At 38.2% G+C, this 14140-nt stretch overlaps 1 protein-coding gene across 2 annotated transcripts in view; it reads left to right on the forward strand.

Annotated features, from left to right (window-relative positions):
• Positions 1-14140, forward strand: part of NCKAP5 (NCK associated protein 5) — a 720600-nt gene that overhangs the window by 579474 nt on the left and 126986 nt on the right. For both annotated transcript variants that reach the window (XM_023527517.1, XM_023527518.1), the window contains 2 exons: positions 7349-7450; positions 12090-12278. In XM_023527517.1, the coding sequence (XP_023383285.1) occupies positions 7349-7450; positions 12090-12278 (291 nt within the window). The remainder of the gene's footprint in view (positions 1-7348; positions 7451-12089; positions 12279-14140) is intronic.

Consider the following 14140-nt stretch of genomic DNA (forward strand, 5'->3'; position numbering starts at 1 on the left):
GAAGGAGAGACAGGGTGATTTGAAAACAGTGCTAAAGTTGAAGAAGCAATAAATTCTTTATCCAAAAAATCCACCCAGAATCCAGGTCACCAAATTTGTGAGGGAGGGTGACCCCTAAACAAGGCCAAGTCCAAATGAGCGAACAGCCAAGATAGTGGGAACAGCAGCACTCAGCCAGGGAGCAGGCAGGAGCAGGTGAGGAGTGTGCACAGAGAGAGAGAGTGACAGGGCAGCTGCTGGGATTTCCTTTATTGGGGAACATACTGAATAGTTAAAGATACCAGAGGTGAGCAGGCAGATTTCAGAAAATCCCGCTACTCCTCTAAATATCCTGCCGTGAACCTCTGAGAGTAGAAAAATCACTTCTAATGGGTCCCGTGTATTGTGAATAGAATTCAGAGAAATGCGATTGGTAAAGAAGATTCAGCACCAGATTGTTTGACAATTATACACCTTCTCACTCTATAAATGAACAGGAATTCAAGATTTGTGGGCATAGCGGCCATCCCCTTTGAGTGAGTGAGAGACCTTTTCCACAAGGGAGAAAAAGCAACTCTGGAGAATATAAAACAGGACTGTGGTAGAATTCAGGATCAATCCTGTAGTATCCACCAAGGATTCAATCAAGGAGATTGAAACAGATCAGATTAAAAACACTAATTCACATCCACTTTCTGTTGCTGAATCTAAATTACTTGTGTTGGTAGAGTTTATTAATCAGATATGTGCCATATCCACTCTCATGACTTCTCTTTTGTACAGACATTTGGCTTTTGATAGTTAGAGGGGGGAATAATTATATACATGAGTATAGTATTAGATTAAGTCTCTCACCAAATCTGAATGAAGAGAAGGAAGCAATGCTTAAACTATCCTTTTGTGCCTCCTTCTTTACATCTTAAACTGAGTTAATAGCTTCTGAAATCCTGGCGTGAAAAAATTTACACATTTCTTTTCAAACCTTAAGAAGTACATCAAAAAATACAAAAGCTGCCCATCACCCTATTTTACTTGAGTTTTCCAGGCAAGTTTTCCAAGCTGCTCAAAGTTCTCAGGTAAAGATCTGCTTTTTACCCTCACAGTGTACCACTAAATAAGGACTCAGTGTCTCTCTGGCCTCAGCAATCAGGGCCTTAAAGTTAAGACATCATCTCCTTACTGGGCAAAAACCTAGAGGCAGAATTCTGTTAAATGCAATAGGCCTTCACTGAGCATCTGAAAAACTGCAGCTTTGTGAGTGAGAAGAGAAATGCCACTCTGAGAGGCCCGAGCTCACCTTCGTCTCCAAGCCCCACTGCCATCATTAGCTGCAGAGCTACAGAATACATCTCCACTGTTCTGAGGGGCCGCTCCTCCTTCATCCCCATGAGATAAAGGACAGCCAGCTCTGGGCACTGTCTGTCAAGGGGGACGTTACTCTGCCTGCCTTGAATTACAGATTCAGAACCGTTTAGAGAGCATAATGCTGGCTGACTGAAGGCAGCGTCAGCCACCAGATATTACTGACCCAGTGTGTGATTCTGGAACTGGCTGCCCTGGTATTGCCAGGTCCCCAAAGCTAAGCTTGGTATTTTACACTGGCGTGAGGTGAGTGTTCGGGCTATGGATTGTAATGCACCTTAGCTCATCACACAAATCCCCTGACCGGTGTCCCTGCATAGTGACAGAATGCAGGCCTTTTCTTCATGAAGCCGAAAGTCCTCAGTGTGAGATGTCACCTTGGTCAGCTGACATAAACATATATACATATTTAAATATGTGTGTGACTGTGTATATAATGTGTGTATGTGTATGAATATAGGTATTCCCTGGTTTCCGAAAGTTCACTTTATACTACTTTGCTTTTATGAAAGACCTGTATTAGTACCTGTTTTCGCTAACCAAAAGAAATCCAAAGAGTTTTTTTGCTTTTACAGAAAAAGTGAAAATAGCATTGAGCGTTTGTTTTACACAAGCTGTTAATAGAGGCATCATGAACCCTGAGCAGGAAGAGTGGCCCCACCAAGCTCCTGCCCAGGAACCACATTCAGCATCTCAGCATCGAGCCACCATAAGCTTTAAACTGTGTCTGTGAGCATCTGTGCTTTATCTTGATTTATTTTATACATTCATTAGCAAGATGTGTCCTGAGGTATCAGAAAAGCCGAAGAGGGCTCATAAAGGTATTGTACTTAGCGTAAAACGAGATGTAATTAAGCATTTCGATAGAGATGAACGAAATAAGGACATTGTGTGTATGCTGAATTTTGGTTTTGGGAATGCTTAAAATTTTTTCCATATAAATTAATGGTAAGCGCTTTTTTACTTTACACCATTTTGGCTTATGAAAGGTTTCATAGTAATGCTCAACTTTCAGATAGCGAGGAAAACCTGTGCATGTGTTTATCAATTGTGTGGCTACCCTGTATGCTATTGAGTGCTTATCTCAGAGGAGAGCTATATCAGCCGGGTTAGTATTAGTCATGATGACAAACACACCCTCAAATGAATCATAGCTCAAACCCAGTGCAAGTTTATTTCTTCCTCATGGAAAGTCCAAAAGAAATATCTTTGGTCCCCAGGTGACTCTTCCAGTTGGTAATTCAGAAATCCAAACTCCTTCCACCTGGTGGCTCCATCTTTAACGCATGGCTCCTGAGATTGCTATAGTAAGTTGGCTGCATCAAGCTGGTAGAAGGGGAAAGAACATAGATATTCTTGGGCCAGGACAGATATCACCTTTGCTCATACTCCATTGGCTAGAACTAACCACGTCCCATGGCCACACCTAACTGCAAAAGAGGCTGGGAAATGCAGTCCAGCTAAGTGCCCAGAAAGAAGGACTAGGTTCCATGACAACTAGCCAGCCCCTGCCACAGAGAGAAAACAGAAATGTAGGGCTTGACCTCATTTTCATAGAGTTGATCACTCTGTTAGGAAAATAGACTATATACAGGAACAGTTCAGCAATTGTGCATTTCAGATAAAGGGCCCAAATAGGGGAGTGTTGTAATCCAACTGGGTGAGAAATCGACTGTGGGCTAGAGATAACAGACAACCTTACAAGTGAGGTGTTAGTACAGTCCTGAATAGTGAGTAGGTTTTAGATAGGATGGCAGGAGCAGGGAGAGTGTGCTGCGGAAAGAGAGACAGAAGCATCAGCTCAGAAGTAGAGAGCACCATTCCAGAGATGAAACCTGTCTGGCAGGAAGGGAGGGGTAAATTGTTATCAAAGGAAGCTTTTGAGTGAAAGGATCTCACTGACCTTTGGTTTGGAAGTGTGAGGCTAGGAGTCTCTCTTTCTAAGACCAAGTGGAATCACAGTTACTAAGATAATGTAAGAGATGATGAGAGGTCATTTTCAAAATTATACTGTATAATCTTGCTACTTCTCATGTGTAAAACATTTTAAAAAGCCATGTCTAAAATCAGGACTCATTAAGATTTTCAGGTTAAAGATTTGAAGTTTGAATTATTTCAGGTGAGAGATTTTATCCAAATGAACATTAACAGCAAACATAAACTATAGATAAATGTGTAATGCAGAATTCTCCCTCTTGCTAAGCAGATGTACTTTTTAAGAGGTCATGGCATTCTCTTGCCTGTTATACTCTTTCTGACAATAACTTTTCAAAAAAATTATTAAAGAATAATTTGCATGCAATATTATGTTAGTTTCAGATGTACAACATAGTGATTCGACATATGTATACCTTGTGATCACCATAAGTCTAGTAACCATCTGTCACCATGCAAGGTTATTACGATATTATTGACTGTATTCCCTACGCTATATACTACACTCCTGTGGCTTATTTAATTTATAACTGCAAGTTTGTACCTCTTATGTCACTTCACCTTTTTCACCCATTCCCCTACCTTCCTCTTCTCTGACAACCGTCAATTTGTTTTCTGTGTCTATGAGTCTGTTTCTGCTTTGTTTTCTTTGTTTAGTTTTTTTTAGATTTTGTGGATAAGTGAAATCAGTAATAATTTTTTCTCTGTCTGACTTATTTCACTTATTATAATACCCTCTAGGTCCCTCCATGTTGTCAGCAATGGCAAGATTTCATTCTTTTCTACGGCTAAGTAATATTCCATTACACACACACACACTCACACACACACACACACACACACTATTTTCTTTATTCATCTATTGATGGACACCTACATTGCTTTCATATTCTGCTTTGTAAATAATGCTTCAATAGACATTGGAGCGCATATATATTTCTGTATTAGTGTTATTGTTTTCTTCAGATAAATACTGAGAAGTAGAATTGCTGAGTCATATGGTAGTTCTATTTTTAATTTTGGGAGGAATCTCCACACTGTTTTCCATAGTGGCTACACCAGTTTAAAGGCCCACCAACAGTACACGAGGGTTCCCTTTTCTCCACATCCTCGCCAACGTTTGCTGATTTTTGGTAATAGCCATCTGACAGGTGTGAGATTATATTTCATTATCGTTTTGATTTGCCTTTCCCTGATGATTAATGATCTTGAGCATCTTTTCATATGTCTGTTGGCCAACTATGTGTAGTATCTTTTTTGGAGAAATGTCCATTCAGATCCTTTGTCTATTTTTAACTGGATTATTTGTTGTTTTAGATGTTGAGTTGTATGAGTTTCTTATATATGTTGAATATTAACTACTTATCAAATACCTCATTTGCAAATATCTTCTCCCATTTAGTAGGTTCTTTTTGTTTTATTGATGGTTTCCATCTCGGTGCAGATTTTTATTTTGATGTAGTCCCATTTATTTATTTTTGCTTTTGTTGCCCTTGCCCAAGGAGACATATCCAAAAAGATATTGCTTTAATTGTATTTCCTATAGGTACATTCTACTTATTTTTCACTGAGGTTCCAATTAAGCACGGATAACATCACAACACCAGTTTGAAAAGCAATGTGCTTGCTCTCTTGCACTCACACTATCTCTCTGGTTCCTTCTCTCTCTTTTACTCTACATGAGGATATATTTATTATAACATTAAATACATATATAGATGTGAAAATATAAGCCTCTCATAAAAATTATTATTATAAGAAGTGTAACATCTATGGGCTTGTGAACTTTTGTGGTTATTTAAGGGAAGTTGTTAAAAGAATGATATGTACCTACCATTTTCTTGCCTGCGGCCTTAACATGGAAGTAGATTTTATTTTTCCAAGTCAATTTTTATTTGCCTTACATATATGGGAACTATAACAACAAGTGATTCGTTTGTACCTTAGCCTTTAGTAAATTGCCTACCATGAACTCTCAGTTATGACAATTAATTGGTGTAAGGCTGTGTGAATTTCAGCGTACTATCTTATTTATTATCCTTCCTACCTGTGGCAATACTTCTCCCTATCTGTGTGGTAGGTTAAATAGCCACTTCCATCCCTCTGTTTCAGGTGAGGAATCTGAGATAGAGCAGTCCATTTATATTCCAAAGATCTGCTAAAATCTGTGCCTTACATAGGCCTGGAACTCAGGTCACCTGGCCCCTTGCCCTAGGACATATCCCCTTTCCCACGTGACCTTACCTATGTAAATAGAGGGAACTGTCCATTTGGATAAAAACTGCTCAAAGATAACATCACTTAGGAGGATGGGTTTATAGAGACACATATTCATGCAGAAAGCAAAGGATGACATCATATATCTGGTAAGAAGGAGTGAAGTATAACCATGAACTGAATGAGAAGTCAGATAACTAATCTGTAAGAACTGTTCCCCAAAATCACATGATATACCACTCAAAATCATTATTTTTTTTGTTGTTGAATGTCATTTCCCATAACTTCTTGGACTGTTTGCATATTGATAAATGTATTCTTAGGCCTCAGAACGTTATAATTCTTTTGGCACTTTTTCAAACTTTAAAACCTATATATAGATGGGAAAAATATATAGACATCTTTTTCTTTATAAACTACAATAAGCATCACTTGGATAATAACCAAATATTACACACTGTGACAGGTTCTGGGGATTAAATAATCTTTGCCCCCCAAAAACACAGATTCTAGAGGGATCTCGAGGTAAGGATTATAAAAATTGGATAGAAACAACATCGTGATTCTAGTTAGCTAATGATGTCTATTGGAGAAATTAGAATTTTCAAAATAACAGGCAATCGGTTTAGGATTTTTGCCATTTTTAGTGAAAGTAACTCCACAAACATGGGTTCAAAGAAGCAAGAGTATAGGTCTGTAGCAAGTAGTGATTTTAAGCTCCTGATAAGGAGAACTGATCCATAGCTGAAAAAAAAGTGCCTCCACTCCCACAAAAGGATGCAGTGCAGTCCTACCACAGTGTTCCTTCAGTAGGCAAGGACTAAACATGGAGTCTACGGTTCCTCTGACAACATGGTAGGTCTGCTGGAACAAAGTGACTCGTGGGTCAACTCCTACACTTTACGATGGTTCTAACATTAATTAGTGGCAGAGAATCTCAGACATTTCCCAGATCATTATCACTAGGCAGCAAGGCCTTTCCAGGGAGGAAAGGCACGGGCAGCATGTTTAGCCACATTATTTACCTACTCAATTCGACGTTTTTACTATCCAAAGTCACAAAAGTTGTAACCAAGAGAAACCAGACTGCAAGTACCATTTGAAAATGTCATCAGCCTTGCAGAAACATTAGACATAAATCACGAGTTTTATTATATTTGCAATTAAACAGATCAAATTTAATGTGCACAGAAAAGCTTTAGTAATTAGTATAAAGATTAATATAGTGAAATGTCCCTGGTTTAGCAAGCCTCCCAAGCAAAGCTGAAATAAAGAATTGAGTATATAATCAAATAGTTGTGTGAATATTAATGCACAAAATCCAAGTCCCCAGATCCCTGATGCAATTATTTTCTATTCATATTAATTGTTCCTAACAGATGACATTAATGACTTTGAGTTAAAATGTGTCCAAGGGAAGATTTCACAAGATCAATGTTGTTTAGAAATAAGGTCACTTTTATAATTATTTGCTCAGATTTTAACCATTCTCAACATAATAAGGTTAACTTGGTGATTGTTTTTAATGTGAATATCAAAAGTTAATTTTCACACTAGCTAATAAGTGTAACAATTTTCTTGCTACTTATTTCCCAACTATTACTTATTTTTTTCCTACAGCTTATTTTCCATCACAGACTGACAGACTGTGAAAGTGCGATTATTGTTTATAAGCTGTAATTTGCACATGCATATATGTAGAACACTGATAAATTAGAATAAACTTTTTTGAGTTAGGGTATGTATTATCCAATCTAGAAGTGTCAAATCCTTTGAGATTTACCTGTGTAAGGCCAGATTTTAAAACGAACAATTAAATTATCACTATTCAATGTTTCCGCTTGCTTTTATCTAGAAACTTCATTCACGCATCTTAGATCTTTCATCTGGAGATCTGCTTTCAGAGGTGGAAAGAAGCCGAAGTCCGAAGCGGTCACAAACTGATGTTGAGATTCACGTGAGTTCCCTGTTGCCTTCAAAACACTTGTTTAGGTTGTTATTTCCCTTCCATCAAATATGATGTCACAAGTGAAGCATAGAGCGTATCTTTGAAGTATTGTCAGACAGATAAAAATGCTTTCCTTTCTTGTGTTCTATGAAATTCAATATCATGAATTTCACAGATGATAGAGTGAGCAGAAACTGTCACTCTCGGCAAAAATATCATAAATCTTGGCCTTATCCCCAGGATACCTTTTTGGGTATTGATTACATCTCAAAGTCTCTGAGAAATGGTCAAGGAGCTTTTTATTAAAGCCCATGTCCCGTATTAGTCAGTCTACTTTTATGATATATTATGTATGAACTTTTAAAAATTCATGGGCTGTATGTTTTGTTTTGTTTTTTTCTTTAGCTAGGGTTAGCTTTGTGCTTATTTGGCAAAACTTTAACCAGCATGGCTTTTAACTCTCATTGACATAAAAAAAGTAAGTGGAAAAACACAAGAGCCAAATAAATATATAATGAAATTGTTAGGCTTAAAACAATGACAGATGAACATTTGTGGATAACTGGCTTTTTATTTTACTGTATAATTTTATAAGTATAGATAGGGTATTCTATATCAAAGGTAAATATTCTCAAGTTAGATTGGAAGGAAATTTTAGTGGAGTGCTATCACTTTAAACATTTATGAAGATCTTAATGGCATCCAATCTATAATATAGCCTTAAGGTCAGCAATATTTTAAGTGTGCAGTTTTTATTCAAGAAACTCAGACTTTTATTCTTGTTCTACCTCTCTCTTCTTTTTTTAAGCTAAAATTGTGGATTTTATATTTCATTTCTCTTAGTTAAGATGTTAAAGCATACAAAGTGATTCAAGATGGTAATTTAAAATACACTTTGATTACTGCAAATGTTGTATTTTTCCAAATAAATCAAGATAATTAAGATAATGTTGCAGTAGAAGCCAATATACATTCTTTGGCAAAAAAAATAATTTTAATAATATTATCTATTACTAATTTTAACTCTTTTCGGTAAGATGCTTGGTGGTCTATATATGCCCAGGAGTCCTTCCTGCTCATTGTTAAGGGCCTTACTTGATACTACGGCATGGTGGGTAGGACCTGGGCCTGCCATCAGAATCTTGTATCGGCTGGGTTACCATCAGCTAGATAGTAACAGCTCAATATCTCAGTTTCCTCATCTGAAAAATGAACATAATGATGTTACTTTTTTTATTTCTGAGAGTAGTGGTGAGGATTAAATGAGATATTTGAAATGTCTATGATAAAGTACCTGCTAACAGTATTGGTATTAATAAGACCTCTGCTGCTTTAATCCTCTACCGTTCTTTTTAAATATGCGGCACCATGCCCCAAGCACAGAAAAACATGGCACAGATGGGGAACGATAACTGAGAAAAGTATCTACTAGCATGTCTCTCCAGAAGCTCACATCAATAATCTCTACAAACAAACAAAATGCACCCACTGTTGTCTTTTGCTCATCACAGTTCCTATGTGCAACGTGTCAGACAATGATGATATATTAAGAAAGCTGTAAACTTATGTTTTAATTAAAAAGCCAGACACATGTATATAAAAAAAAACATTTTTAATGATAGTAGAAATAACCTAAAAGTTACTAAGTATTACTACATGTCAGGTGCTGTTCAGCCTTCACAATTATCTACTGTGGCAGGTGTTTTCAGTATCTCCATTTATAAAGAAAGAAACTGAAGTATGGACAGGTTAAGTAATTTTTCCAAGGTCAAAGTTAGCAAGTGAAAGAGCCAGGATCTAAACCAAATAAATGGCCTTTGAGTTCAAATGCTCAATCACAGAAGTTATTTGCTGGAGTAAATAATTCTATATGCTAATCATATGCTGATGAAGGAAGAAACTGCATGAAAAAGAACTTATACTGCAGCCATGATGTATAAATTCAAACATTGGTTGTCCAAAGTAGGAGAAAGGTAAGAGAACTTCCCAGTAGGGAGGATCAGCCCCTTCCTCTTCTTTGCAAGGAATTACTCTGTAATCAGCCCAACACACACACACACACACACACACACACACACACACACACACACTCATTACTCATTACTATGGCCCACGGGTAGGCTCAGACCATTCCCTTGGTCCTGCTCAGTATAGCCCAGGTCAGACTGTGAGATGACACAACATGGTACCATGAAATCTGCACAAGAGGTAGACCCCTCTCATAGCTTCTGCTAGGAGCTTCCTACATAAAGCACAGGTCCTGGACCAGCAGCATCAAAGCACCTGGGATTTTGTTAAAAATATTATATCTCAGGTCCCACCTCAGAGTTACTGAATCAGAATCTACATTGAACAAGATCCCGGATGATTCATGTGCACATTCAAGTATAAAAAGCCTGTCTTAGTCGATACCTCTCTGCTTAACCACCCCTAACCCTACCTGCCTCCATGACATTGATGGGTGTTTTCTACCTCTCTGAAGTATCGTTCATCATATTTGGACATCTCAAGTTCAAGGTCAAGGGAGGAGCAGCAGTTCCTTCCTCCTCCAGCTCATCATCCAAGCTCTAATTTTCTGTCATCTTAATCCAGCATCTATACCATAAGTATACACATGGGCAATGACTGGGCAAGGATGCTTAAAAGAGGCCTGGGAATTGAGTGATTGAGTTAAGTTGTAAAGATAGGTATAGTTTCTATAGGTGTAGTGGGAAGAGATAGGTGGGAAAAACATAAGCTTCAGTACCTTGGGAAAAGGTAGAATATAAACTATAACTGAAAGCCATGCAGAGTATGAAAAAGGTCATTGGAGAAATTTAAATCTGGATGGTCTTGCAGGACACAGACATAATCTCTCTCTGGATAGTACACATATCGTTCAGAGCAGAGGTAGTCCTAAATAAAACCACCACCCTGCTTACCCAAACGACAAAATATGAGAGAACGGGATGGAAGAAATAGCACACAAGTAGAAGTGGAACATGATGTGATGTTTCTGAGAGTTCGTTCAGGGCATGTTCCGGATGTCCGTGAGGGGTGAAGCCTAAATGCCTGGTGTTCCAGTGCAATAGGACCAGTGGCCGGAGGCATCAGCTGAGATACTAATATGAACTCCCCTTAATTAAGTTACACCCAGCAATAAACGAGGTCATAAATCCATAGATATAACGGAAAACTGGATTTTTAAGACAATTTTCTCCTTTCAATATTTAGAGCCAAATTTTAGGGGGGGAATAGAATAGTAAAATTTCTTGGCATTTTTAAATCACTTAAATCGATTGTTATATGGCAAAAATGAAGAATCGATAGCAAGGCAGACCTAACATTGGAAATCTAACATTATTAAGGATTATGGATATTTGTTAGAAAGCAAATGAAACATACTTTCTGTATGCTTCTGTAGAGCTTTCATATTTACCACAAGTGCTCTCACAATAGCATTCTCTTTCTTCTCTAAGCCGGTGGTTAGTCACCGTCAGTTGGAATTGCATTTGGAGAACACTGATAAGTACTCAGGTACTAAAGGCACCCATAAAGTGTCAATAAATTGCATAAGTAAGAAACTTTGCCACTCTGCAAGTGACACAAAGACAGATGGTTCCCCATTGAAGAGTTTCTGAGACAAAGCTTTATATAGATAGGAGACGGGAATTAGACGGTAATGGAGAGATTCTATTCCCATGGTCAGGATGCTAAATTAATTTAGCCTGTCCAGTTTGTGGAGCTTCATCTGTTACATTAGGAGCCTATAAAGTGGCTGTCAACATGTGCTGGGATGTTTACTACTTTGTCACCCATGCCTCAGGCAGACCTACTAGAATTTGAACCACCTGAATCTTACGCACGGGTTCCAGATCTATTTAATATGAGAGTCATTACCATTTGGACAGCCAACTGATAAGAAAAGTCCCATTATCTTTTAAAACAGAATCTCATTAGTCCTGAGTTTGGTGTTCCATTGTACATGGCTTCCTGGAAGGTGGTAGAGCAATGCTCCGGGCTTTTGATTCCTGCCTTAGAATGATGCATCATAGCTGTAAGGAACCATAGGAGTAATCTGGTATAACTTCCCCACTCTACAAATGAAAACATTAAGGTCCATGGAAGTTAAACATTTTGTTTGCTCAAGATCTTCTGTCTAGTGGCAGTGTTTATCCAGGTCTCTAGACTCCCACTCTAGTGTTCATTCTTTTGAACTCTAGCCAAAGACGCTAATGTATCTTCTTCCTTTTGTAGCATTAGAGTCATGCATTGATATTGATCTGATTCTTCCAACAGTATGACTGGATAAAATGGGAAACTACCACTGTGATACTTCCACTTAATGATGATTGTAGCTCTCAATAATTAAACACCTATTTAGTCCAGATATTGTGCTCTATGCTTCCCATCTAGAACCTCACTTAGTCCTTGCAGTAAACTACAATGTAGGCAATGATATCATTATTCATTTTTTAAAAGAAAAATGTAGCTCTAAGAAATTAATTTCCTCTAGCATGTTAGTAAGAGGCAGAGCAAAGATTTGAATCCCTAGTTTGTCTGACTCTAAAGTCTGTTCCCTAAATACTAGGCTATATTCCCTTCAACCTCACTATGAAGTCGACTTGATATTTACTCTCCTCCAAACAGAGCTTTCCTACTTTTTCAGGAATGCCAGCTGAATGCAAAATCAAGAACCCCTGCTTTGACATGCCCTGGCTTGGGGGTTGTCATCCCTGGTCATCTCTGTTCTCGAAATAGCTGCAGCAGCAGTGAACTGTCTCTTTCGAGCACCTGCAGCGAGTACTCCAGTGGCTCCTCCTACACCTGGCATGAAGGGAAGAACCTCACAAAAAGGGTAAGACTTCCTTTCAAGGTGCTTTTGCATCAGGGTGAACCAGAAAAATAATCTTCTTCTGATAGGAAGGCAGAAGGGAGAAGAGAGGGAACAAGCCGAAGGAAACGACCATTCGCTGAGTACCTGTTCATTTACTCCTCATAAAAACTATATTATTCTACCAATTATATAGGGAGGGGGAACTTGCTCAAAAGGTTACTTGCCAGAAGTCACACAGCAAGTGAGGGATGATAATTTGATCCCAAATGATTTGGATGTCATGGAAGGGAATTGGGGAGAGAAAGATATTTTCCTTCTGTGCATCATTGGTGGAGCCCACTGAGTTTACAGATTTCTGTTAATCTGGAACCCAGAGCCTTGGCCTAATGGAACTGGCCACACTTCAGACTAACTCAGACATTTCCCATTAGTTTTATGGAGATTCTCTATCACTATAATAGAGAGACTTGTTACTGTTCACTGCAAATGAGAGTCAGCGAGACCACTTGCCAAGCTATTCCTGACCGAGCATCCCATGAGAACTCAAAGAGAATGGTTTTTGTTGTTGTTGTTGTTTTGTTTTGTTTATTTCTTCTAGAGAATAGGGAGAGTGGTGAATTATGTCAATAAATGGCCAAAAGTTTTGGAAGTCTCATTCACTTAGTAGGAATTTACTGCTCAAAAATAGCATGTATTATATTGACCTCCTCTACTCAATTCTGTAGCCTCATAAAACACTGACTGACTATAAATTGGAAGGCAGGACAGTAGAGAGAGAAAATACCATGGTAGATGACAGGCATCATGGCTCAGCAAAGGCCGGCATGTTCCTATTTAAATGTGAGCCGTTCCTTTACCAGGAGGGGTTTTTAATTAACCCCTACTGCTAGAATGTTTTCCATCTACAGAGTGGGCTCACACAACTGATCATTCCTGCGTGCTTTGAACAAACATTTTTGCAAAGTGGTATAAGCCAAGTATTTGAAATAGCTTTTTTGAAGTTTCCCAATGTTGAGGAAAAGCGGAGTACATGAGAATAGAAATCTCAAATCAGACCATTTGGAGGACCTGTTTCTATTATTCTCATGAATTTAGTTTACAACTTCAGAAGCATAGTAACCAGGAAAATTCCATAACTGCCAGAAAATATTGGTTAGTGGCTAGCTTTGTTATACTCTGAACAAGAACTCAGAAAAAGATTTCAAATTTGAATTTAGAGTTTATTTCCTTGGGCTCGGACTTCCAAAGTAAGGAGCCTGGTGCATTATCAAAATTGTTCCTTTAAGGAGACGTTTGAAATTCTGAATAATGACTTCTAGGAGCCTGGCTCTTAACAGACCAGGAGAATGGTCAGGAATGTCCTTTCTCTTTGTCTGTGACTATCACTGACTCTCAGCGCCTCTTGCTCTACTGTCTTCATTCTCACACCTCTTCTCTCCCTTTCAGAGCCTTTTTTCTTTTCTTTCTTCCTCTCTCTCTAACTCTCTCTCTCTCTCTCTCCTGAAATTCTTCTAATTTGAGCAATCCTTGATTTTAAGGGAAACCTCTTCCCTGAAAAAGGATCAATAAGGTTCTTAAGACACTTTATACACACAGTCAAGTGACTATCATCTGGAGATTTAATGGGGTCTGGATCAGAATGGTCAGAGTGCCAGCACAGCTGTCACATCTCACAGAGAAGGGTCCCAGTGGTCAGGGATCCTGCAAACTAGACCCAGTCTTGTAAAGATATTCTAAATTTATATTATTTAATAAACTTATATAGTTTTTACTATGTACCAGGTACTCCGTTAGTATTAACTTACATAATAAATTTATATAATATGAATTTGAATGTGAATACAATATTAACTTACATATTAATAAATACATGGCCAGTAGCT

The sequence above is a fragment of the Pteropus vampyrus genome, unplaced genomic scaffold (genome assembly GCF_000151845.1).
Source record: "Pteropus vampyrus isolate Shadow unplaced genomic scaffold, Pvam_2.0 Scaffold17, whole genome shotgun sequence".
Taxonomy (NCBI): Eukaryota; Metazoa; Chordata; class Mammalia; order Chiroptera; family Pteropodidae; genus Pteropus; species Pteropus vampyrus.